The sequence below is a fragment of the Pinus tabuliformis genome, chromosome 3_1, assembly GCF_031772625.1.
Source record: "Pinus tabuliformis cultivar Carrire ecotype Pingquan chromosome 3_1, CPIR1, whole genome shotgun sequence".
Taxonomy (NCBI): domain Eukaryota; kingdom Viridiplantae; phylum Streptophyta; class Pinopsida; order Pinales; family Pinaceae; genus Pinus; species Pinus tabuliformis.
This window is the reverse complement of record NC_142301.1, coordinates 107,432,384-107,458,348: the sequence shown is the minus strand read 5'-3', so window position 1 is coordinate 107,458,348 and position 25,965 is coordinate 107,432,384. Positions and strand designations below refer to the sequence as shown.

General features: G+C 37.0%; 1 protein-coding gene across 1 annotated transcript; it reads right to left on the bottom strand.

The window, feature by feature from the left end:
- Positions 1-7,248: 7,248 nt before the first annotated feature.
- LOC149186002 (uncharacterized) lies at positions 7,249-8,481 on the bottom strand. The gene is made up of 3 exons (XM_089412537.1): positions 8,372-8,481; positions 8,189-8,255; positions 7,249-8,090 (listed from the first exon to the last, which is right to left on the bottom strand). The coding sequence occupies exons 2-3, from the start codon at positions 8,204-8,206 to the stop codon at positions 7,593-7,595; spliced, it is 516 nt and encodes a 171-aa protein (XP_089268663.1). The 5' UTR covers positions 8,207-8,255; positions 8,372-8,481; the 3' UTR covers positions 7,249-7,592.
- Positions 8,482-25,965: the final 17,484 nt, after the last annotated feature.

Genomic DNA, 25,965 nt, shown 5'->3' with positions numbered 1-25,965 from the left:
GGTGGCATTTTACTGTGGTGTGGGGTAGCGGAACAGTTTGAGCCTTTATGGCGTTGTTGGCATTTTCCCGCATTTGTTGATCCCGTCATTGGAGCATGTGTCTTAGTGCAATAATAGTAGTCGATAATTGTGAAACAGTAGCCCGTGGTATTTGTTGTAATTCAATCTATTTTGTGTAGTTCACCCTGTCGAATTCGAACTAGAGGCCTTTCTGTTGTGGTGCAACCTTCCTATTGAGCCCATTGGTGGAGCACCGTGGATGTCAAGGGTGTATAAGGTGAAGCCCATTCCGTAATTGAAGAGGAGGCAATGGGGTTTGGGTCAGAATGACCGAGCATAATGTTGAGCATAGTTTCTGTTGGAGTTTTGAAGGCAGCATTGGAGGGTCGAGCGGTGATGGCATAATGAAGTGGTCGTCAACGTCATGTTAAGAATTTGCAGGTTTGAGCCATAAAAACAACGCCTAATTGAGGTTAACATTCAAGGCATCCTGTTAAATACAATATCTTTGTCGACTCGGTGATCTACACACTCGGCACAGTTAGGGATTGTCAATAATAAAAAAATTTACATGACCAACGCATACAACTCCTGGGAGAAGGTGCATTGAGCATCATAAACTTATGAAAATGAGAATTGTTACAGTGCAGCGCACTGTCTCTGCATCGAAAGTTACGAAGGTTTGTTTCACTGAAAAATCTAGCCAGCACGCCTTGTTTTTGTGATGGCTAGCTTGGTTTAGAGTTTTATTATCAAAGTGATGAGGCTTGTTAATGAGGAGTAAGGGTTGTTTATTAGGCTTGTTTATTGCGATGAGCATTTTTTTAATTGACCTCCATTTTTTTGAAGCTATTGAGGGAAACGTGTTCTTTTTTGAACTTAGTCGTTGGTGGTGCTTGTGAAGTGCAAAGCAAGAAGAAAAGTGTTGTTGAAGATTTGGATTCTCTAGAAAAATGATGACTCCACTTGCAAATACATACCTGAATGAGTCCAATAAATTGAATGGCACCAACTATGTTCACTGGAAATTCAAGTTGCGGACTCTGATAGAAGGCTATGGTGTATGGGCGATCACAAAGAGAGAATAAGAAAAACCAAGTGTTGTTGGAGGCACGACAGTGGCATCGATTCAAGACTAAGAGAAGCGAGAGAACAAAGAAAAAGTATTATTAAAAATGTATGTGGAATATAATATAATTCCTCATATTCGTGATTGTCGGAGTTCTAATGAAACATGGAATAACACTAAAGGAGTTGTATGAAACTAAAAATACAAATTGGGTCATTTTCTTGAAAAGTAAGCGCTTTTATATTAAAATGGAAGAAAATGAATCTATTAGTGCTTTTGTTTCAAGAATCAAAGACTTGAAAGATAAGTTGGGAGACATAAGATAATCAATACCTAATATTGATCTCGTGACAATTACTTTAAATGGAATGTCAGAGAACTATCAAATGTTTATCACAGGTCTTGCAACAAGGGAAATGATCCCACTTTTGAGGAATTAACAAGTATATTGATGCAGTTAGAAGAGAGACGCGATAATTTAAAGCCTCAAAATCTAAACTTAGCTCGTGTGGCAAAGAAATTCTTCAAAAGACAACAGGGAGAAGGAAGTAAAAGTGGAAGCCCATTTCAGAAAAGGTCATCTCCAAAGCCAAATCAAAGTATGTCACCTATGAGAATTATTCTAAAATTAAATATTTTTATTGTGGTAGAAGTGGGCCTCTTGCCAGAGATTGCTACAAGAAGAAAAGTGATGAAGCAAGGCATAAACACAAAGGAAAGTCCAGAGATTTTGTATGAAAAGCCCTGAATTTTGATCTTAAGAATCTTAAGGTGTTTGTGTCTAATGTTGCATTGTTTGTTGAAACCGATGATATTGATTCATGGTTTGTGGATTCTGGAGCTTCAGTGCACATGACATGCAATAAGGACTAGTATGAGAACTTCAAGGAAATAAGTAATGGTGGCAACATTTGTCTTGGAGATGATAGTGCACATTAGATCACAAAGGATATGGAGATATTCCAGTGACTTTACCAATCGGCGGTGTTAGACATATTCATAATGTTGTGTATGTGCACAGTATCAATAAAAATTTGATTTGTGTCCACAATTACTATTCAGAATCTTAAGGTTGAATTTTTCAAAACATATTGCATAGTAAAAGACCTGTTGAATCACTACAAACTTGTTGCTTCAGGTGTCAAAGTTTGAGCATGTACAAGCTTGATGTCACCAGCGCGAGTCATCAAAAACTGAGTTCTACAGTGATGTCAACAAATATCCTTTTGACACCAAAGGTATGGTCATCTCAATTATCATGATTTGTTGTTATTATAGGAACATGGTTAAGGACTCCCTATGTTAAAGAATGAGATGAATTTCCCTTTAATTCTAATAGGTGAAAAATAAATGTATTGAAACTTGTGCACTCTGATGTTTGTGGACTCATGCAGACCAGATCCTTAGGAAGTGCTTATTATTTTATTCTTTTTTATTGATGATTGCACAAGGTACACTTCGGTGTATTTCCTCAGGAAAAAGAACGATGTTTTTGAGTATTTCAAAAAATTCAAGAACATGGTAGACGAACAAATAGGGAATTTCATAAAAATCCTTCATTCAGATCAAGGGGGAGACTACAGATTGGGGAACTTGATCAAAATATTGCAAGGATCATGGAATTGTGCAACAATTTATAGTACCCTACCCTCCACCACATAACAGTTTTGTAGAAAGAAAAACAGGGCATTGGTGGAGTGTGCTCAAAGTATGATTAATTGTAAAAATTTCTCAAATGTTTTTTGGGAAGATACCATTAGTGCTATTGTTTATTTAAATAAAATAATTCCAACAAGGTATCTTGATCTCGAGACTCTATTTAAAGCCTTTTATGGTTTTAAACCCACTGTTCATCATTTTAGGGTATTTAGGTGTAAAACCTTTGCACATATTCTGAAAGAGAACAGATAGAAAAACAAAAAACTTGATGGTAAAGTTATTAAATGTATTTTTCTAAGATATTTTTCGGAATTTAAAGCATAAAAAATGTTTGATCCATCTACTCACAAAGTATTCGCGAGTAGAAATGAAAGTTTCCATGAATAGACAGATGAAGGCAACAAAGACAACAACATGAAAAGTGGCACATACTTCATGAAGTTGAAAACAATAAAGAAGTAGAAAACAATGAACAACAAAAGATTATGGAAGTATACAATTATATGGGCATCACCAGCAGTTAGAGTTCACCTCAAGGTGGAGAGATACCTTTAGAGAACATGAGTTAGTACAATGCAGTGCCAAGGAGATCTACTCGACAAAGTAACCTCCCTAAAAAGTATAAGGACTATGCCTTGATAAGTAGTGTCTTGAATGTTATAGAACCCATGAGTTTTAATGAAGATAATGAACATAAAGAGTGGAGAGAAGCAATGAAAGAAAAATAAGAGTCTACAATTAAAAACAAAACTTGAGAATTGACTAAATTTCCTAAAGGTAAGAGCCCATAGGGATGTAAAAAGTTATACAAACCCGAGTTTAGATAAAATGACAGTATAGATAAATATAAAGCTAGATTGGTGAAAAAAGGTACTCACCAAAAAAAAAGTATTGACTATGTAGAAATATTTGCACAAGTGACCAAATTAACTAATATTAGATTGTTAATTGCATTATCTATAATTAACGTTGAAACTTGCACCAATTAGATGTAAAATATGTTTTTCTCAATGATGATTTAAAAGAAAGTGTATTTGACACAACCTCAAGGGTTTGTGAAAAAAAGGCAAGAACACTTGCTTTGTAAATTAAACAAAACTTTGTATGGAATGAAACAAGAACCCACGTCGTGATATGAAAAGATAGATTCATTCTTTCTTTAGCGAGGTTCTATGAAGAGTCAAAGTGATCCAAATTTGATGCAAAAAGGCATGTAGTATTGACTTCTTTGTATGTTTATGATTTAATTATTACAAAAAATTCGGTGAAACTAATTGATAGAATTAAAGCGCATATGTCACAAGTATTTGATATGAAATATTTTTGGTGAGTTACATTATTGTCAGAATTTTGTTTCTCAAAGTATATCAAAAAATTGTTTAAAATGGATCAATATAAAGTTGTTTGTGTTCTAAAGCAACAAAATGTGTAATTTCATTTTGATAATGCTCAAAGAAGGTTAATGGTACAATGTATAGACACCTAGTAGAAAGCTTGAATTATCTTACAACAACCAAACTTAACATAGCATATTTTGTTAATTTTAAGCCAGTTTATGTCCAAACCTCTAGAAACCCATTAGAGATCATTGAAAGATGTACTTGGGTATCTTAAAAGATCAATTGATTTTGGTCTAAAGTATGTTGACTCATTTGATGTTGCGCTTACAGTGTCCTTAAATTCAAATTGGGTTGATAATCCAAATGGTATGTTGATTCATTTGATGTTGCGCTTAGAAGGTCCTTAGATTCAAATTGGGTTGATAATCCAAATGATAAGAGATATACTACAAATTATGTTTTTAGCATTGGACCCAAAAAGAATTCATGAGTAACAAGAAACAACCCATTTTATCATTGTCATCTACTAAAACACAATAGAAAGTTGTATAACAACTTGTGAAGTTGTCTAGTTTAAGAGAGTTCTTCAAGACAATGGAGAAAAACAAAGAGCCATTGTAATCAAATGTGACAACCAAAGCTCGATCAAGTTGGCAAACAATCCAATTAATATGCAAAAACCAAGCATGTCAATGCTCAATTTCACTTTAATACTTGCGAAAATATTGCTAATATTTTCACCAAACCTCTTGAAAAGATGAAATTTGAATTGTTTAGAGAGGATAATACGTGTAAAAATAAATCATTTCTCCATTAATAGTGACACATGAAAATAATGTAAAAACAATTAAACTTTTTTGAATTTTTTCTTATAATTATGAACTAGATCTTATTTTTTTAAAAATTGTTTCATCTCCCTAACTAAACACTCATAAAATATGTATTGTTTTTATTTTTTATTCAATAAGAAGCAACATTCTAACCACCTAAAAAGATCCTTGAATTTCATTCGTTTATGATTTTATTTTTTTTAAGTTCAAATTGATAAGCATACGCTGCCCCTGCATTAACTACACTACAACAAACTAGATAATTCTCACGAAACATGAACTCAGAAATACACTTTGTTTCAAAATCTAATGATACTTTAATGGAATAATACTCGCAACATACTTTAAAACATTAGAGAGATAAATATGGACAAACAATATCAGTTGATAATAAATGGTAAGTACAATATCAAACGAGCAAATACTGCCCCCATTAATAAACCAATAACTTTATATATATATATATATAGTTCACCATAAATGTGTTCCAGAAATTACAAACATAATTCGGTCCACACATTAATGATTGAGGTTCATGGGTAAAGAGCTTTGACTTGACTCACTCATAAATGAATGCCACATTGATTTTGACTTGGAAGGAAATCCACTCATCAATTTATGTTACATCCAATACGCAGAAACTTGAAATCTTCTAATTTTTGGATCATCGTTTCCCTGTAGGTTTAAAGTTGCGCGATATGAATAATCGGCGGAAAAACACTTAACACTTTTTATCCGGTCATGTAAACTATCAACACCATATGTTTAGAATTAACAGTGCATTTACATCTCTCATGCTCATTCATACCCACTTTATCGTTAATGTTGGGTAAATCGTTTAAGTCAGCTTTTAGTTATGAGAAGTTAGGTACGGGTCATTTTTCGTCAAGTATAAATAGATTTAAAATATTTATTAAGTTATGCTATAGGTTTTATTAATAAGAGTATTGTTGCAGTTATCCATTAAAGTTATTTAGGTTTATTTTTGGTTTCATTTTATGGTTTATACAATATTTTATAATATGAAGATTATAAATTAAATTGTTTTAAAAAAATTTATAAAACGAGAACAAATTAAATTAATAGTGAAAATAATTATTACTGATTGTAATATATTAATGTAGAGTAACTCTTCATTATCATTCAATAAAAACTATTACTACTTGTTTTTCTCAAGTTATTCACACATTGAAATAAAGTAACAAATATTATTACATAAATTATTTTAGATTTATTATACTTTAATTTAATTTTAGTTTTTAATGTATAATTTCTTAAATTTATTGTACTTTTAATTTAATTGGGTATTTAACATACAACTTCTTAAATATATGTTAAAAGTTTAAAGATAAACATGAAATATAACATATATCAAACTAATTGTGAAAACAATTATTACTAGTTACTATGTGCTAATGTAGATTAGCTCAATCATTATTATTAAAAAAACACTACCACTGTCTCAAATTATTTCACTCATTAATCATGAAATATAACATATCAAACTAAAACATGTATCAAACTAATAGTGAAAACAATCATTACTAATTACCATGTGCTAATGTAGATTAACTCATCATTATTATTAAAAAAAGAAAACACCGCAACTTTCTCAAATTATTCACTCATTAAACTAGAATAACAAAAATTATTACATCCAACTATTTTGAATTTACCATACTTCAAATTTAATTAAACATAAAATATACTAATTCTCAAATATATATCAACATTTTAACAATGATATTATCATAAAATATACAACTTCAAGTATATTTAAATATAAAATCACCATTCAAATATTTAAACATGATATTATCACTTTTCAAACCAAAAAAAATCACATATATTCATAATTATCAAACTCGTTTAATTATATTTATAATTATCAAAAAAATCAATAAAATTATTAACCATATAATATTATTTATAAACATATTTTTCTCTTTTATTCTGAATACCGTGTTATCTTCATTTTTATATTGATATTTCAACATTATTTATTTTAGATCTCAACCTTACTGATATAATCCGCTAACAAAAACATGGTCACAAATATTAACTTCTACCTTAAATTGAAGGAAAAACAAGTAATTCCGTAAAAATAACTTAAAAATAAAAATACTCTCTTTAAAAAAGGCCGAAAATAGTTCATGTACGCCGCATGTGGTTTACTTAAACAAACGCACGACCAAATACTGCATGCATTAAAACACCTTCACTAATAGGCAAAATGAGCATCTTATAAATTACAGTTACACTATGCTAACAAAACTATTAGCAAATATTGCATTCATTAAATCACCACCATCGAAAGTCAAAATGAGAATCTTATTAAGTACAGAGACATTATATTATCAAAATTGCTACCAAAAGCCTTGTGAAATTGCAAAATCCGTCCAAGAAGACGGGGCCCTTACCAGTCTAAGGACAAATTAGGCTCTCCAAATATCTGAGATTTGGTAACCAGAAGAGTTCGTATCAAACATGGGATTTTAACTTGTTGGATCATCCAAAACACAGGGCATTTTCTTCACATGCTCGTATCCCTCTTAAACGCAACAAAACATTAAACAAGATTCTTGCAAAATCCTTGCGCACCCTATACGCTGTAAAGTCGATTTCATATACATAACCACCAAAAGAGCAGTAATCAGAAGTTGCATAGAGATGGGGAAAAGCAAGCATATCAATTTAGTAATCAACGAGCTCGCTCTCTGGAATTTTCTTGACATTGAACTCGAGGAACCTCCAATTTGTTAGGTCTCCAGTATATTCAAAATACCCATTTCTTGCGTTTGCAAGACCACTGCCGTTTCTCTTGATATATTTTTTCGGAGGTTCAGATTCACTTGCAGTACTTGACTCCTGCACCATACCCGTGTACTTCCATTTACAATTATAAAAACAACACGTCTCCAACATTTTCACAGGCTTTTCACAACATGGGCACACACAATCACAACTGTCCTTTTCTACATCAAACTTCCCATAAACTCCTTTAGAAAGTTTGCAACAAACATTCTTCTTATATGCCCTGCAGGTACGTGTACCACATATACCAGAGAAGGTGATCCCACTGTTTATGACATCCCAAGTATCATCAGATTCACCAAACCTTGAAAATTTGAGGTCTGTCATGCTGCTGAATTGAATTGGATCATGGCCACACTCACAACAACACCATAGAAACTGTAAAATACCAAATGTAATATCAGTGTCATAAATCAGACATAATTTACACGAAAAGACTTACATGGGGCAGTAGAACATGACTGAAATGAACTAACAATTGGGCAGCCAGGCATTCTGAAACGCTATAATCAACTCCGTTCCACTCTTTCTCTTCTGAAACACCTGCACAACGGTACACAAACATATATCAGTTTTAAAAAGCTAAACCCTGCCACCATTGCCACAGATATTGCACTTCACAGCTTAATTCGTTCATACAAAATGCTGTGCTTCAATACCTCAGCGTCACAACCAATCCAGACAATCTTCAATGCTCTCCTTGGCAGCAAGTGCTACCCAATTAAATAGCTGCGCCTCCTTAGTAGCAAATCAATCAAATACCTACGCTTTGTTACGAAATCTAATGATGCAGCATCATAAAGATTTCAGGGTTTAATGAAATGATTCTCCTAAACAAATTTGGTACAAAGAGTTCGAAATCTAATGATGCAATATTCGAAGAAGATTTCGGGCTTTAATAAAATGATTCTCTCCCAACATATTGAAATCTGCAATATCTTAAGAGGATTTCGGGAATTAATGAAATGATTCTCTCCCAACATATTTCAGAGCATTGGAGCGAACAATTATTAACTTGATCGTACATTGTTATGTCCAAACAAATGAAGGTCAATTAATTGAGGTACATTGCGTGAAAAGCTTTGATTTAAGTGAATGTCCCATCCACTGCATCAATTTATCGCCTACATTTAACACTGAACGCTTTATAACCTGTCATGTAAACTAGATGTTTTAGATTTGACGGTGCATTTACTGCTTTCATGTTGATTGATACCCGGAGCCCTTATCGTTAATGTTGGGTAAATCGTTTAAGACAGGTTACGCAGACTTTTAGGTATGAGAGGATAGGTGCGGGTTATTTTGGGTTTCCAAGTATAAATAGATTTAAAATATTCATGAATTTTGGTATGGGTTTTAATAATTAGAATATTGTTTTGGTTATCCATGCTTATTGAATTTTGATTTTACGGTTTATATAATATTTCACAATAATAATAATATAGTGATTATTAATAAAATTGTTTTATGGGTTTTGTATATTTTTTTTCACAGTGAAAAAAAATTTCGAGGGGAGGGGAGGAAGTGCATCCCCTCGAAGAAGCAATATTTTTTCACAGTGAAAATTTTTATCATAACTTAATCGTCAAATTAATATCAGGATAACTATCAACTATCACTGATTGTTATGTGAATGTCGGTTGACTCATTATTTAAGACAGGTTACTCAGACTTTTAGGTATGAGAGGATAGGTGCCGGTTATTTTGGGTTTCCAAGTATAAATAGATTTAAAATATTCATGAAGTTTAGGTATCGGTTTTAATAATCAGAACACTCTTGGGTTATTATTTTTTTTTTGTTTTTGTTTTCTTTAACATGTTATTTGAATTTTGATTTTATAGTTTACATAACATTTTATAATAATATTTGTGTTTTTTCTATGTTATTTGAATTTTGATTTTATAGTTTACATAACATTTTATAATAATATTTGTGTTTTTTCTATGTTATTTGAATTTTGATTTTATAGTTTACATAATATTTTATAATAATATTTGGGTTTTTTTCTATGCTATTTGAATTTTGATTTTATAGTTTACATTAATATTTCATAATAATATGGTAATATGGTGATTACTAATAAAATTGTTTTCTTGGGTTTTTATATATATTTTTTCACATATTGGTGATCACCAATAAAATTGTTTGTTGGCTTTTTATATTTCTTTTTTAAATAGTAAAAAAAGTTTATCATAACTCAATTGTCAAACCAATAGTGGGACAACGGTCATTGGTCACTATGTGTTAATGCAAGTTGACTCATCAATAGTATTCAAGCAAAACAACACTATCTATTTTTCTCAAATTATCCATACACATTGAAATAGAGTAACAAATATTACAAGCAATTGCACCACATGTTGCAATGGAAACACAGTAAGGCATTATCATGGGAAAAACTAACAGATCAAAAATAATGATTTTTTCATTCTTTTAATTTGAACTTACGACAACATAGGAAAGAGTAGTAAATCAAAATTAATGATTTTTTCATTCTTTTAATTCGAATTTTGATCTTGAGCAAGCAAAGCTCACCACTCAAATGTAATTCCATGCTTCACAAGGTACCTTCCAACCTATGTGACGAGATGTGACTGTGAGACCTTTTTCTTGTTATGTTCCCATTCCCTTTCCTGTCATGTTCCCATTCCCTTTCCTGTCTTGTTAGTAGTTTGCCATAATAGGTCCTATACTTAAAAAGTAGAGTGTCTCCATTGTTGAACTGTGGAAAAATTCAAATACTCTCTAAAGGGTCCATGTAGTTGTGTCATTAACATGACTATTCTTATCCTTCATTGCGTTGAGAATAAAGTTGAGAGCAACATTGACAAGAGGAGTAAGCTTATCAAGTGATAAGTAGTTGCCTATTGACATCTCCAATCTAGATTTCATATGTTTTCTTCTACAAATGGCATAACAAGGGGGACAACATCATCTTCCACAGTTCTCACAACAAGACACAAGAAAGTTCATCCATACAAAGATTCCATGCCCCCTCATGATGATATTGGTCCTCTTTTTATTTCAACAATGTCTCTAATAACATTGGCACAAGAGCAAGAAGTGTTTTCTTGATAAAATAAAAGCAAGGCACATCTGAATCACCACTTAGGTCTCCTGCATATTCCTCTAATAGAAAATATGTCTTGCATGTAAGGGACAAGCTTCTCATAATGTGTAGAAGATATCAACACCAGGCATTCAAAAGAAGCTTATCGAATCCTTACTTTTGGGGATAGGGTTGCTTCACACACTACTCTCATAATACAATCCCTCTCTATATCATTATCAAAATTCGTCTGAGTAAAATTCAAAGAATTATACAATGCTCGAGTAGTAGCAAGCCTAACCTCATTGTTAATCTCAGATGAATTCATTCCCTGCACAACAACTGTAAGGATGGAATTCACCTGATCTTGGGAAAGACTATCTGCAACAACCTCCTCACAAAGATATCCAAGAGTTTCTAGAGTGGCATGTTTGGGATGTGTGGGTGGTTCCATTTGTGGGCCACCCATGTTGAGTAATAATGTCCTGATGAGCTATGGCCACTGCCCTTGAGGTAACTCAATGCCAACAATATTTGTTATAACCTGTGATGAAGTAGATCGAGCATCTGGAACATGTGAAGAAAGAGTTTGTAGTAAGAAGCCCTTGATATGATTCTTCACGGCTCCATCCAGGGAGATCCATCTCTGTAATGCGCATTGATCTTTCAGGATTTCGGCTCTCACATCTGAAATTCATGTTTTCCTTCAAGGACTTGTTTCACATTTGGAATTCATCTTTTTCTTTTACTCTCAAAGTGAAAGTAGAAGATAAAAACTCATAGTTAGTTCACAACTTAAAATTAAGATACCTCAACCAGATTCCTTTGAAATGCATACTCTTAAATACTGAAAGGGCCTAAATTCAAGAAGCTTTGCATACATTTTACGTGGATTAAAACAATATCAGAGAGTAAGTTAAAGTGAATGCATAGATATATATTTTGCAACAAAAGCATTGTCCTTAAATTTCCAGCGGCAATAATTCCATATCAATTGAAATAGCTCATATTAAGCATGAAGAAATTGCACAAATCCCACTATACAAAGAAAAAATTCTTATTAAGTACAGGATGGACCTTCACCATGATAAAGCAGAAAAGATAAAGACAACCCTTAAAATTGACCACCTGAAGGTCAATGAATAGAAAAACTAATAACTACTATATTCCATTTGAATCAATCAGACACAGACTAGGCGAGTAGATTGATGACATTCTTTGGATTATCATTCCATGCAATAGTCAAACAAGATGCATGAATTGAACATCCATACATCCACATACTTCCAACCAAAAAATAGCAGAGTCGTCCCATCCACAATAATACCTATAGCATTTGCCGACATTAAACAACAAACATGAACATGAGAGCAGTGCGATGATAGACATAAGCACGGGAGAAAATAGAAGAATATTTCTACGAGAATGAAAGAATGATTCAAATCAAATTAGTAATGCATTGCAGAAATTTATTCTGCATATGCATGCTTAATTTGAAGCAATCCTAAACATAAATGCAATGGATAAAGGATATTTAACTTATCAAATTAATAAGGGGAAAAACATGGAAGATAAGAAGGTGGAAATGGAGATGCTAATATTTGATCAACTTGGCTAATGCATCAACGTTGAGCCTAAGAAACAAAATGTACTTTCTTTTAGATGTAATATAAGAAGGACTATTAATCACTCTAGCCATTTACAAAGTGGCATAAAAAGTGGCAGAAGTAATGATAATTTTTTCTTGTTATGCAATATTGACATTGCCATTGCTTATTTCAAACCAACCTTTGATGCTTTTGTAAGCACAACAAAAGAACCCAAGGTGGATGTTTTAGTTGTTGATAGAACAACAATACTGAGAGTTGCTTTCATAATCATGAATGCAGTTTAAGCTCTCTTTGAGGCCTGCTAACAAGCAGGACTTGGGCAAGACTTTCATAATCTTGCTGCCAAGCAATGGAAGAGATGAAAAGTTAGCAGAGGTAGGAATCAAATTCCCAGATCCTCTCAACCAAACAACGACATGCATTTCCAAACTTTTTAGACACAATCAACTTGAAACAACTTGATGCACAATCATGCGAACCTATTCTATAGTCTCCTTAATTAGTTGATCATCACATGACAAGAATTCATCAATAAAGTCATTGTAAAAGGCATATTGTTGCAACAACGGTACAAAATTTGAACCCAATGTATCAACCAAGTCACCTAGAAACCCAACTGCAACCTTTGTTACTTGCTCATCCCTACATTAACATGTATGAAAATATAAACATTTATCAAAATTATGAGAATGAAGCTTAGGTAAACATAACAAGCATTGAAAACCTTATCTCTAATTCTGATAGCCTTCGAAACCTTAGGAACTGTCGACGGTGTTGGACCCGCCAACATGTCACGGGATCTCCTCGATAATAAGCCCCAACTAGACCTCATACCGTTTGGAGTAGGAGCCCCAGCAGTGGGTAGTAAAGCTATGCCTTGATTGCGATAGCGCGCAAAGGTAAGTGTGATATCTTTGTCGGAAGCAAGTGTGTGACCTTGCAGCGAGTCAAGTGAGATGCATGGGAGTTCTAACATGCGGAGGGGGAAAAGGAAGTGTGTCCCTTAGAAGCCTATAATAGTACGCAACTTGAAAGGAACACACGAGTTGAATGACATCACAAGCTAGAAATCAGAATAGTCCACAATCCAAAGTGATGGGTTAAACCAAAAACACAACTTCAACAATATTCATACAATCGTATACAAAATAGTTCATACACAAATGCATAAGTTAAACAACATACATTGCTAAAGTAACCAGAATAGTCGAACTACAATAACAACATATGCATGAAGACGTGTTGGCTTTGTTATATATGTATCGTGAAAGTTCCATCCATACATACACCATTAACAACCACTAGCCCCAATAGTTGAACATTACAGTCAACACTTCCTGCTCCTCTAAAGTGATGTACTCGCTTTGCATTGTGGAGAAGCCAAGGCTCATCACAATACTCTCCAAGCCTTCTCTGAGCAATGCCTAGCCAAAAGCTTGGCTCCAAAAAGCCTCTACTATGAGTTATGAGGTACTATATATAACAAAGGGTGGCGTGACCCCTCACATTCCCCTTTGACTCTTGGACTACCCTCATGACTTTCACATTACAACAATGACTGTTCACATTCTAGTAATGACACTTGGAATTTCACTTACAATACATTTACAATAATACAATTTCCACATATACCCATGTGGGACAAAATAGGCTTGAGTCAGCGTGACAAGACAAACAACATCACTCGGGTTCTTGAGGAAAGACCAACTTGGTAACCTCCTTGCGGTAATCTTCGGTGAAGAACTGATACTAAGCTTGGTACTGTGCCATTATCTCCCCGTACTACTTAATGGCATCTTTGTCGAAGCGAACCCTTGCCTCATATGGCTTCCGGGTATATGGTTCTAAAACCTCTGTCCATCTCATCCTAAAGCATGCGCAACACTGTCTTGAGTGTGGTTGGACCACTGATGTACCTTTGCATGTTCTCTGCGCTGATCTACAAGTCATCGTTGGTGGCTATGCGCATCAACTCCTGTATGTACTTGTTGACATCCAGCATGACTTGGTTCTTCCTCATGGCTTGGGTGAGGGTTCTGGTGGAAGGGATCTTGTGCGTTCACACTATGACATCCAATTCTAGTGATGAGCGGAGGAAGATGCTCATAATTTTGGATCTACATTTTAATCTGTGATTTTTCAAGCTCAACATGTGGCTTCATCTTATTGTGCAAGTAAAGCAGGGCTCACTTGTACCTAATTGTCCATTTTTGCATGTGCCCAATAGCAGTGTGAATGTCTTTGAGTGTTTGGGATGTCTGCTTGCACTACTGCTGAAAGTCATGTAAATGGACAACCACTTTGTGCATGGTGACAAATATTCTATACATTGTCTGCATGGTGGCCTCCAAAGTTGATATCTCCACCATTATTGCTTTCTTCATCTTTGTCAGGGAAGATCTCGTGGACTGCTCTGCTCTCTGGCTGGCCTCTTGCAAGTCCTTTGCCATTCGACCATCCTTTGCTACCAAGAACTTGACTGTCGAACACATGGCTTCTGCATAAACCTTAAAAGCCTCGACCATGGCAACTAGATGTCTTCTAACATCTAGTATAATCACCCTTTCTTCTGTGTGCGTAGGTGATGTATGATCATCTGGGAGCTGCTTTCTTCGTGCCTGTACAATCCTCTGTTGTGTCTCGTCAAATGCCAGATTGTACACATCCATCTCTGGATCATCATCAAGGAGAACAACTTCTCCTTGCTTGCTCGGGATTGGTTGTGGTTTTGGAGGTGGCGAAGACTATGGTATGACCTCAGATGCCCTTGGCATGAGATTGATGTCTTGGTCCTCTAGCTCCAGTTTTGTCTCCATGTCTGTTACCTCAACCAACTACTCAATCTGTTGAGCAAGTTCTCGAACCTTCACCTGCTCAACATGTTCATCTTCTATTGGTTTCTTTGCTGATTCAACCTGTATCTGTGCAGTTTTCTTTGTTGGTACACCTTGTCCTTCTTCCTGATCCAGTTTCTACCTTTCTCCACTATCTCTCCTCCCGAGTTCTTGTTCTACTTTTAGCTTCTTCTTCGTCTCCTGCAATCTCCTTTCCATCTCTTCCAATCTTTGTTTCTCCATCTTTCTCTGTGCTACTCTCCTATCGCCTTGTCGCCTCTTTGCATCTATCTCCAAAGCTACTCTCTCAATAAGTGGATCTTCTTTGAACTTGTATCTTTTTGCAGCCTCTGCTCTCTCGACAATCTTCCTCTTGCCTTTGTTTTGTTCCAATTTGCTTCTCACTACCGCTGTTGTTGTCGCTCCCTGTGGTGTTGATGCCTGCAGTGCTACTTTCCATTCTACAACCATACTTACCGGTTCATCGAGCCTAGAGGATTTATAGCAATACCTCCAAGGATCTTCCTCTGGCCAATGACATGCCCCGTAGACCCATGGGAAGTACACCTTCACACAGTGGTTCTTGCATATGCAGTGCGGATCATACGAATTGAAACTCTTGGTGCTGAACCTGAATTTATTCAAGTCCTCGGCCTCAACATTGACATCCTTCAAGGTACGGATCTTGTGCAACCTCTTTCATGACCGACTTGTCCGTGGCAAACCTTGGTAGTTCATGTGGAGGCTTCTCTGCACCAAACATCCTCATGAAGGTGCCACCAGGTGAGGTATACCAATCTGCAATGTTGAGCAATGCTTGCATCGCTTCCTAGGACATGCAAGGTGGTTCCTGTTCAAATATCATTCTGTACATGTAGAAAAACCTATAAATTCACAAGCTAATGCAATTTACTAAAGCAAGAGACAAGAATCTACTTCTACTCTTTATAGCAGAAGCCCATAAACATCAAGCAAACAATAATCAATAGAGGAAGAGAATCAAAAGCACATAACACAATAAATATCCAGGGAAAGCCACAACTCAAAACCCCACTATTTGTTTTGTATTAATCTGGAAAATCAACATGAAATTACAATGCTAGTTCTCTCTAGAACAATCCTAGCACTCATCAAATTTAGTCTCCAACTCATAAGAAAGCTTAAGGCCAAAACTTAGCCAATTCACAAACTCTCCAAGTCACTATTCCAATGTGTAATTCCTATGAAGGATAGCTTGTATTTAAAGGGAAATAAAGCCTCTAAAAATAGCACAATCCCTCAAGGATCAATTCCTGAATGCTTGCACTATTTGTAGAAACTTTGAATAATTTAACACATATTCACAGAGATTATCATGATCATACAATTATAAGCGGAACATGTATAATACATAATCTCCTCTACGTTGATCATCAATTTACAGAAGCAGAAACATTCACAGGCACACATAGAAGCATCAATCAAACTCATAAGCACAGTATGTATCCCGGGGAAAGCATCTCGCTAAAAACCCCACACTATCTGTATATTATATTGATTGAATCATGTAACATTACAAAGTACAATGCTTATCACAAGCAATCCAGTACCATGCCCTTCTGTTACACACAATACAGCTCAGATTTGATCTCCAAATCTCCCCCGCTGCTTGCCTGCCTCCACTGCTCAATACCTGCTGAAGAACTGATGAGAATAGCTTCCCAAACTCGATTTTACACTGCAAAATAGTCACCCACACTATGTTGGACGTGAGCAACAGCTATAATATCATGAAGATACGTGAGCAAACTCATTGGCATACTCAATCCTTTGATTGTGCAAATCATCATGCACAGTTATAGTCACAACTGATAGCAATCTGATCCTCTAACACCTGTCCCTGCTGAACTGAACATGCACTGACATGCAACTGAGTTAACTGATGTATTCTATAGTTGCATTATGAGTTAATAACTTGTGAATTAATTAATAACTAATTCACCCAACTCATCTTTAGTCTATTGATCAGTTAGACTAAATACAACCAGTTTAACAAAGCTAAACTGAACACAACTCCATCAACTGTACCTCCAGTCCACTAAACTCAACTCACTTGAGTTCTAACTGAAGTCATGCATGCAACAACTCAACTGACTCATAAGAAAAATGAATTTCCTTCTGACAGCTGCATGTGCCACTTCCGTAGCTCAAACTGAAGTGCTCCAAGAGAATAAGATTAAGTTTATAGTCCAAATATTATTGTGAGATAATAATATTTGACTTTTCTATTTTTGACTTTGATCACTCACACTGTGATCACTCACACTGTAATCACTCACACTGTGATCACTCACACTTTCATCAAAAATAGAAGTCCATCTATTTTTCCCAACTTGATCAATCATCCATAGACATGATCCATATGTCTAAAAATAGACATAGTCTAAAAATAGACTTGCGCCAAAAATAGCCTGCGGGCCCACTTAGTGAAGGCAACTCTTTTCACTAAGCTCCATCATCTTGTTGCAATCTCAACAAGCATTTCTTGTTGCACACTTTTCAACACTCCCTCTCAACAAGAAAGGCTTCCTCTCAAACCCGATCCTGTAACTCTGGAATGTTCTCCATGCAACACATCTGGCCGGTCCACTTGCTCTGTCATCAAAGTCTCTGACTGCTATTGCCTCTGTCAACTGAAACTCTGCATCTCTGTGCTCTTCAGTATCTGACTGCTCTAGCCTCTGTCACTTTGATCTCTGACTGCATCCGTGCTGCTGCTGGTTCTATCTCCCAGCATTGCATCCGCACTGCACCTCCCAACTGACCTCCCTGTTGGGATAGAAACATCCTCTGATGTTGAAGCTCTACCTGCTGCTGAAAAGTGCTCCCTCTCTGACATCTGCGCTACTGCAACATCTCCATGCATCTCGCACCATTGCACACCTCTCTGTGCCACCTAGCACTGTGCAAAACACTTGTGCCTCTCGCATTGCTACAGCCTGCTAGCTATGCGCTGTCCTGGGATTCCCTGCACTGTCGCTCTCTCTGCCGCTCCATCCGCATCTGACTCTACCCAATCAGTCAGTTCCTGCTACTACACATCGGGGCTCCCGTAGCAAGGTCTCATCCAAGAGGTTGGGTACCTCAAGGATCTTGCCCCTCCTCCTTGGGATAATCAATCCACATCACCCCACCTCCTACCTGGAGGTATGGATGCATGCGATCCCTCAGCCCACCTGGCTTGAAGTTTCCCCCTACTGGAGGTCTCTGGATGAGTAGATGTCTCTACTCGATCTCCTCTTAGCTTCCCTTGTTGTGGCTCCTCCACAATCTCCTGAAGCTGCTGCACCAATCGTGGCTCCTCCACAATCGTCTGAGACTTCTTCTGGCTCTGCATGTTGAGAGGTAATATACGCTCCCTCTCAACCACCAAGTCTCCATCAGTTGCCTTGCTGCTCAAGGCTTTGCATGCATCTTGAACCTCAAGAGCATACAGGTTCCTGACCCATGAACCAATCTCATGACAACGAAAGCATCGCACCTTCAACTTGTCAACCTTCTTCCCATCACTGGAAGAACAAGATTCGGAAAGAGAAACCTTCTCCTTCCCCTTCTTCACCTTACTCGCTAAGGCACAGTTCTCCTCATCCTGCATGGATGAAGAACCGTCTCTGGTGCTCCGTCTAATCTCCTCCTGCATCAAATTCGACCATGATCGTTCCCAATTTGGCAGTTTCTCCCTTCCATTCACCGAGTCCTGGTAGCTATGCCAACTCTTAGGAAGGTCAAGGAGTCCTAGACTCACCATCCTCATCATCAACAGTAACCCCCACACTTCCCAGCTCATCTCGACACTGAGTGAACCTCGTGAGATACTGGGGCATACTATCTCCATTCTCGAACTGAATGTTTCTGAGTTTTATCTCTTGCTTTGGAATTAAATTCGAATTCCACCAGCACAAAACTCAACTGCTTCCGATCTAGAATTCGTGAGAACAAAATATTTCCTGAATAGTAGATCTGATGATCAATCCTCGCTTGATATCCTGTAAAAATCTCTTCTACAAATCAAGCTGCTCCGATACCATGTAGAAACTTTTTCTACAATTATCTAGCTCTGATACCATGTAGAAACTTTGAATAATTTAACACATATTCACAGAGATTATCCTGATCATACAATTATAAGCGGAACATGTATAATACATAATCTCCTCTACGTTGATCATCAATTTACAGAAGCAGAAACATTCACAGGCACACATAGAAGCATCAATCAAACTCATAAACACAGTATGTATCCCGGGGAAAGCATCTCGCTAAAAACCCCACACTATCTGTATATTATATTGATTGAATCATGTAACATTACAAAGTACAATGCTTATCACAAGCAATCCAGTACCATGCCCTTCTGTTACACACAATACAGCTCAGATTTGATCTCCAAATCTCCCCCGCTGCTTGCCTGCCTCCACTGCTCAATACCTGCTGAAGAACTGATGAGAATAGCTTCCCAAACTCGATTTTACACTGCAAAATAGTCACCCACACTATGTTGGACGTGAGCAACAGCTATAATATCATGAAGATACGTGAGCAAACTCATTGGCATACTCAATCCTTTGATTGTGCAAATCATCATGCACAGCTATAGTCACAACTGATAGCAATCTGATCCTCTAACACCTGTCCCTGCTGAACTGAACATGCACTGACATGCAACTGAGTTAACTGATGTATTCTATAGTTGCATTATGAGTTAATAACTTGTGAATTAATTAATAACTAATTCACCCAACTCATCTTTAGTCTATTGATCAGTTAGACTAAATATGAGTTGGGTGAATTAGTTATTAATTAATTCACAAGTTATTAACTCATAATGCAACTATAGAATACATCAGTTAACTCAGTTGCATGTCAGTGCATGTTCAGTTCAGCAGGGACAGGTGTTAGAGGATCAGATTGCTATCAGTTGTGGCTATAGCTGTGCATGATGATTTGCACAATCAAAGGATTGAGTATGTCAATGAGTTTGCTCACGTATCTTCATGATATTATAGCTGTTGCTCACGTCCAACATAGTGTGGGTGACTATTTTGCAGTGTAAAATCGAGTTTGGGAAGCAATTCTCATCAGTTCTTGAGCAGGTATTGAGCAGTGGAGGCAGGCAAGCAGTGGAATAGATTTGGAGATCAAATCTTAGCTGTATTGTGTGTAACAGGTGGAGATACTTGTGAGAAGTATTATGCTTTGTATTGTTACATGATTCAATCAATATAATATACAGATAGTGTGGGGTTTTTAGCGAGATGCTTTCCCCGGGATACATACTGTGTTTATGAGTTTGATTGATGCTTCTATGTGCGCCTGTGAATGTTTCTGCTTCTGTAAATTGATGATCAACGTAGAGGAGATTATGTATTATACATGTTCCGCTTATAATTGTATGATCGGGATAATCTCTGTGAATATGTAGAATTGCTTCCCAAACTCGATTTTACATTGCAAAATAGTCACCCACACTATGTTGGACGTGAGCAACAGCTATAATATCATGAAGATACGTGAGCAAACTCATTGGCATACTCAATCCTTTGATTGTGCAAATCATCATGCACAGCTATAGTCACAACTGATAGCAATCTGATCCTCTAACACCTGTCCCTGCTGAACTGAACATGCACTGACATGCAACTGAGTTAACTGATGTATTCTATAGTTGCATTATGAGTTAATAACTTGTGAATTAATTAATAACTAATTCACCCAACTCATCTTTAGTCTATTGATCAGTTAGACTAAATACAACCAGTTTAACAAAGCTAAACTGAACACAACTCCATCAACTGTACCTCCAGTCCACTAAACTCAACTCACTTGAGTTCTAACTGAAGTCATGCATGCAACAACTCAACTGACTCATAAGAAAAACGAATTTCCTTCTGACAGCTGCATGTGCCACTTCCGTAGCTCAAACTGAAGTGCTCCAAGAGAATAAGATTAAGTTTATAGTCCAAATATTATTGTGAGATAATAATATTTGACTTTTCTATTTTTGACTTTGATCACTCACACTGTGATCACTCACACTGTAATCACTCACACTGTGATCACTCACACTTTCATCAAAAATAGAAGTCCATCTATTTTTCCCAACTTGATCAATCATCCATAGACATGATCCATATGTCTAAAAATAGACATAGTCTAAAAATAGACTTGCGCCAAAAATAGCCTGCGGGCCCACTTAGTGAAGGCAACTCTTTTCACTAAGCTCCATCATCTTGTTGCAATCTCAACAAGCATTTCTTGTTGCACACTTTTCAACACTATTAGCGCAACTCAGAAAAATCTAAAACAAATAGTACATTTTCCATGCACTCTAGTCCCAACTGGGTCTTTCTCAGAATCAACATGCATGAGTCTGATGGTGGAATCTTCAGTTAAGTAGAGTAGCACTAATTAGGTCACCAATGTCCCAACTGACTGTTTACTCACTATTAGTTCCTGAAACTGATTGGAACTAATTTAAATAGACTTAACTCAATAAATTGAGTTAACTAATTACAACTCATTCATAACTCATCCTGAACTCCTATAAGTTAGGGAGAACATATACATGTCTTCTAAAAGACTTTCAATTCGAATTTCCTAAATTAATTAAGTTAATTAAACTTAATTAATTATTTTCAAATTGCTATGAGAAAAGAATTCTATTTTAATTCATAGTTTAATTCAAGGAAAAATTAAACTGGAATTTCTTGTTGCCATTTCTCAACACTCCCTCTCAACAAGAAAGGGATTATCCACTACCCCGATCCTGTCTCTGTGAATCTCGAATTTACATCTTGGCAATGCCTTTGTCAAGATGTGAGCGTCTTTCTCCTCCGTGGGAATGTAATCTAGCAACATGATCCACCTCAATACACAATCTCTGAGATGATGATACCGGATATCTATATGCTTGGACAGATCATGAAAAACTATATTTTCAGAGAGTTTGATACAACTCTGATTATCACAATAAATCATTGTTGGATCCATCTGCTGATCAAACAAACCAACCAGGATCTTCCTCATCTAGATAACCTCACATGTTGCTTGACTTGCATCCATTTACTCTGCCTCTGCCGAACTAAGTGCAACCGGTCTTTGTTTCTTGTTGTACCAAGAAATTGCAGCTGACCCAATATTAAAGATCCCTCCTAATGTGCTCTTCCTGTGAGATGGACTCCCCGCCCAATTTACATCGGTGAATCCTTGAAGCTTCACTCCCTCTACCCGTCTATACCACAACCCAAACTGAGTAGTGCCTCTGAGGTATCTCAATACATGCTTTGTCGCCTTCCAATACAACTTGGTAGGCCTAACCCTCGCTTGACTAAGTTGGTTAACTGCATAACACATATTTGGTCATGTGTTCACCAAATACATGAGTGAACCCAAGCTGCCTATAAATAGTAGCTTCCACTACTTCTCTTGAAGTAGCATCCTCTTTCCTCCAGTTACCAGCTGGAGGAGTCTGCATGGATTTATTGCTCTCCATGCAGAATCTTCTGAGTATCTCATTGGAATACTTGCCTTGAGAAACAAACAATTCCCCATCTCCCTTCCATACCTCCATGCCAAGAAAGTAATGCATGAGCCCCATGTCCTTCATCTCAAACTCTCTTACAAGGTTCTCCTTACAAGATTTGATGAGCTTCTCATCACCTGTCAATATGAGATCATCTACATAAAGTACAATGATCAAAAGCTTACCTCCCACCACTATGTGATATAGGTTCGCATATGCTTCACTCCTCGTGAACCCCAACCCAGTGAAGTAGTTGTCTACCATGGTGTACCAAGAACAGGGTGCTCGCTTCAGCCCATACAACGCTTTCTTGAGTCGGCACACATGCGACTCAAGGTCCATGGTTTCAAAACCTTTAGGCTGCTCTATGTACACCTCTTCCTCAATCATGCCACTGAGGAAGGCGGTCTTCACATCCATCTGATGGATACTCCAACCCATATGTGCAGATAGTGCCAAAATAGATATGATAGATGAGTACCTTGCAATAGGAGCAAAAGTCTCATCACAGTCAATCCCCTCTACCTATGAAAAGCCACGAGCCACAAATCTGGTCTTATGCTTCTCAACACTACCATCTGCAGCTTGCTTTACCTTGTAAAACCAACGAGAGCTCACAACTAACTTGTCCTTTGGTTTCTAGACCACATCCCAAACACTGTTTCAAACTATGTAGTCATACTCCTCCACCATTGCATCAACCCAAACTAGCTGTTGTACTGATTCCTGAAAGGAAGATGGCTCTGTCACAATACATGCACCCATAAGTGCCATGTATCCAGTGTACCTCTTTGGTGACCTCCTCTGTCTACGCTGAGAAGAGGGTGCTCCAACATTCTCCCATGCATTATCCAACAATCTTTCAACCTCTCTAGTGCGTTTCTTCCCTCTCTGGAAGACTCTGCCTGAGTGGATGTCTCCACTCCCATAACCTATGCATGTGGCTGCTCCACATCAATCTGAGGCTCCTCAAACTTAGGAGCTAAAATATCCTCCTCCACATGTATCTCAAGCTCCCTCTCAAGGGATACTCGCATGGCCTTCTCCTCATCAAACTTGACATCCCTGTGAACCATTGTCATCCCACTAGTTTGCATGTACACCCGATAGTTGTGGGGAGTATCAGTGTACCCCACAAATATCCCCAACTCTATTGTTGGCTCAAACTTCTTCTGTGCATCTTTGGTCACATGGAAATAAACCAATTACCCAAAAATCCTGAAGTGACCAACATATGACCTCTTACTGGAATAAGCTTCCTCTGGTGTTTTACTCTCAAGTATTCGATGTGGACTACAATTCTGAACATAAACCGCTTCGTTTCATGCCTCAACCCACAAGTGTAGTGGTAGGCCCTGATCATGCAACATCACCCTTACTACCCCTATTATGCTCCTGTTCTTCCTCTCAGCAACCCCATTCTGTTGAGGGTTATGAGGTGCCGTCAACTCTCGTTTAATCCCTTCCGCTGCACAAAAGTTCTTAAACTCATTGGAGACATATTCTCCACCGTTGTCACTCCATAGAGCTTTAACCTTCTTGCCTGGCTCTTTCTCGACCAATGCTTTGAATTCACAAAACTTTGTGAATGTCTGATCCTTTCTCTCCTTGAAAACTATCCATCATTTACGATAATAGTCATCTAAATATATAACATAATACCTGTGTTTCGCAGTGGATACTGTCGAGAATGGTCCACACACATATAAATGGACTCTCTCCATAACAAACTCTTCTCGACTGTCTCTATCTGCAAAGGAAGACTTGGTTTATTTTCCCAAAGTACAACCCTTGCATGTATCAACTTACTTAAGCATACCTTTGGGAAGACCAGTAGAGATTTGTTGCAATGTCTTTAAAGCCCCATGATGCAAGTGGCCCAATCGCTTGTGCCACAATTCGCCGATGTCTTGGCTCAACATCTATTCCGCTTTTGAACTTAAAGTAGCACAATCCTCTACCTCTATCTTATAGATATTTTGATCTCGAATTTCTATCTTCTTTACTTGACCCGTGGCTATGTGTCGAAGGAACACCTTTCCGTTTGAAAATATCACATCATAGCCTTTATCCTCAAGCATGGCAACAGATACCAAGTTCTTCGTCGGTCCGGGTACATGCATAACATTCTTCAAGGTGAGTAGAGCCGAATTCTCCCTCTGAAAAGTAATAGTGCCCACACCAGTAACACTATAATTACCATCATCACTCATCTCTATATGCATCTTGAGATCTTTCTCCTCCAGTTCACTGAATAACTCTTTGTCGCCAGTCATGTGGAAAGAAGCTCCATTGTCTAAGTACTAGACACTTCCCATCATTGAAGACATCTTGCATGCAATGAGGGAAAAGTCCAATTCAAATTGGGAGGCCAAAGCCTCACCCACCACTCCTCTTGAGGACTTCTCCTTGGACTTCTTCAATGGATAATTTGTAGCAAAGTGACCCATCTTGTGACAATGAAAGCATTTAACTTTCATCATGTCCTTCTTACCTCCATGATAAGAATATGATTTGGAACGAGAAATTTTACCTTTCCCATTCCTTGCCTTAATTGCTAAGGCACAGTTCTCTTCATCATCAGTCTTTGATGAAAATTCATCCCTGGTGTTCCTCCTAGTCTCATCCTGCATCAAATCTGACCATAGTTGTTCCCAATCTAGTAGCTTCTCCCAACCATTGACAGAGTCCTGATAACTATGCCAACTCTTTGGGAGTCCAAGAAGAGAAAGGGTCACCATATCCTCCTCGACAATTATGATTCCAACACTTCCAAGTTCATCCCAAAATTGAGTGAACTTGGACAAGTACTTTGGAATTGTCTCGCCTTTCTCCATCTTGATTTTACAAAGTTTATCCTTTAGTGCCAACTTCCTTTAATCATTGTTGTTCTGATACAAGTCCGTCGATATTTTCCACATAGAATTCAAAGTTTCCTTGTAATGGAGACTCGAGACAATGTGGTATCGAACTCCCTCAAGGATTATCTACCTTTCCTTCACTACACACTTCTTCCATTCGACTAAGTTCTCTGCATCCGTAGCTACTAGCTTGGGGAATTCTTGATCAATGAATTCCTTCAAGCAATTATCTTCTAGCACATCTTCCATCGTGTCCCTCCAGGATATAAAATTGAGCTACCTTCCAAGGCATACTCAAGCCTCAACCCACAGAACGCCATCTGCCGATCCTGAAGTA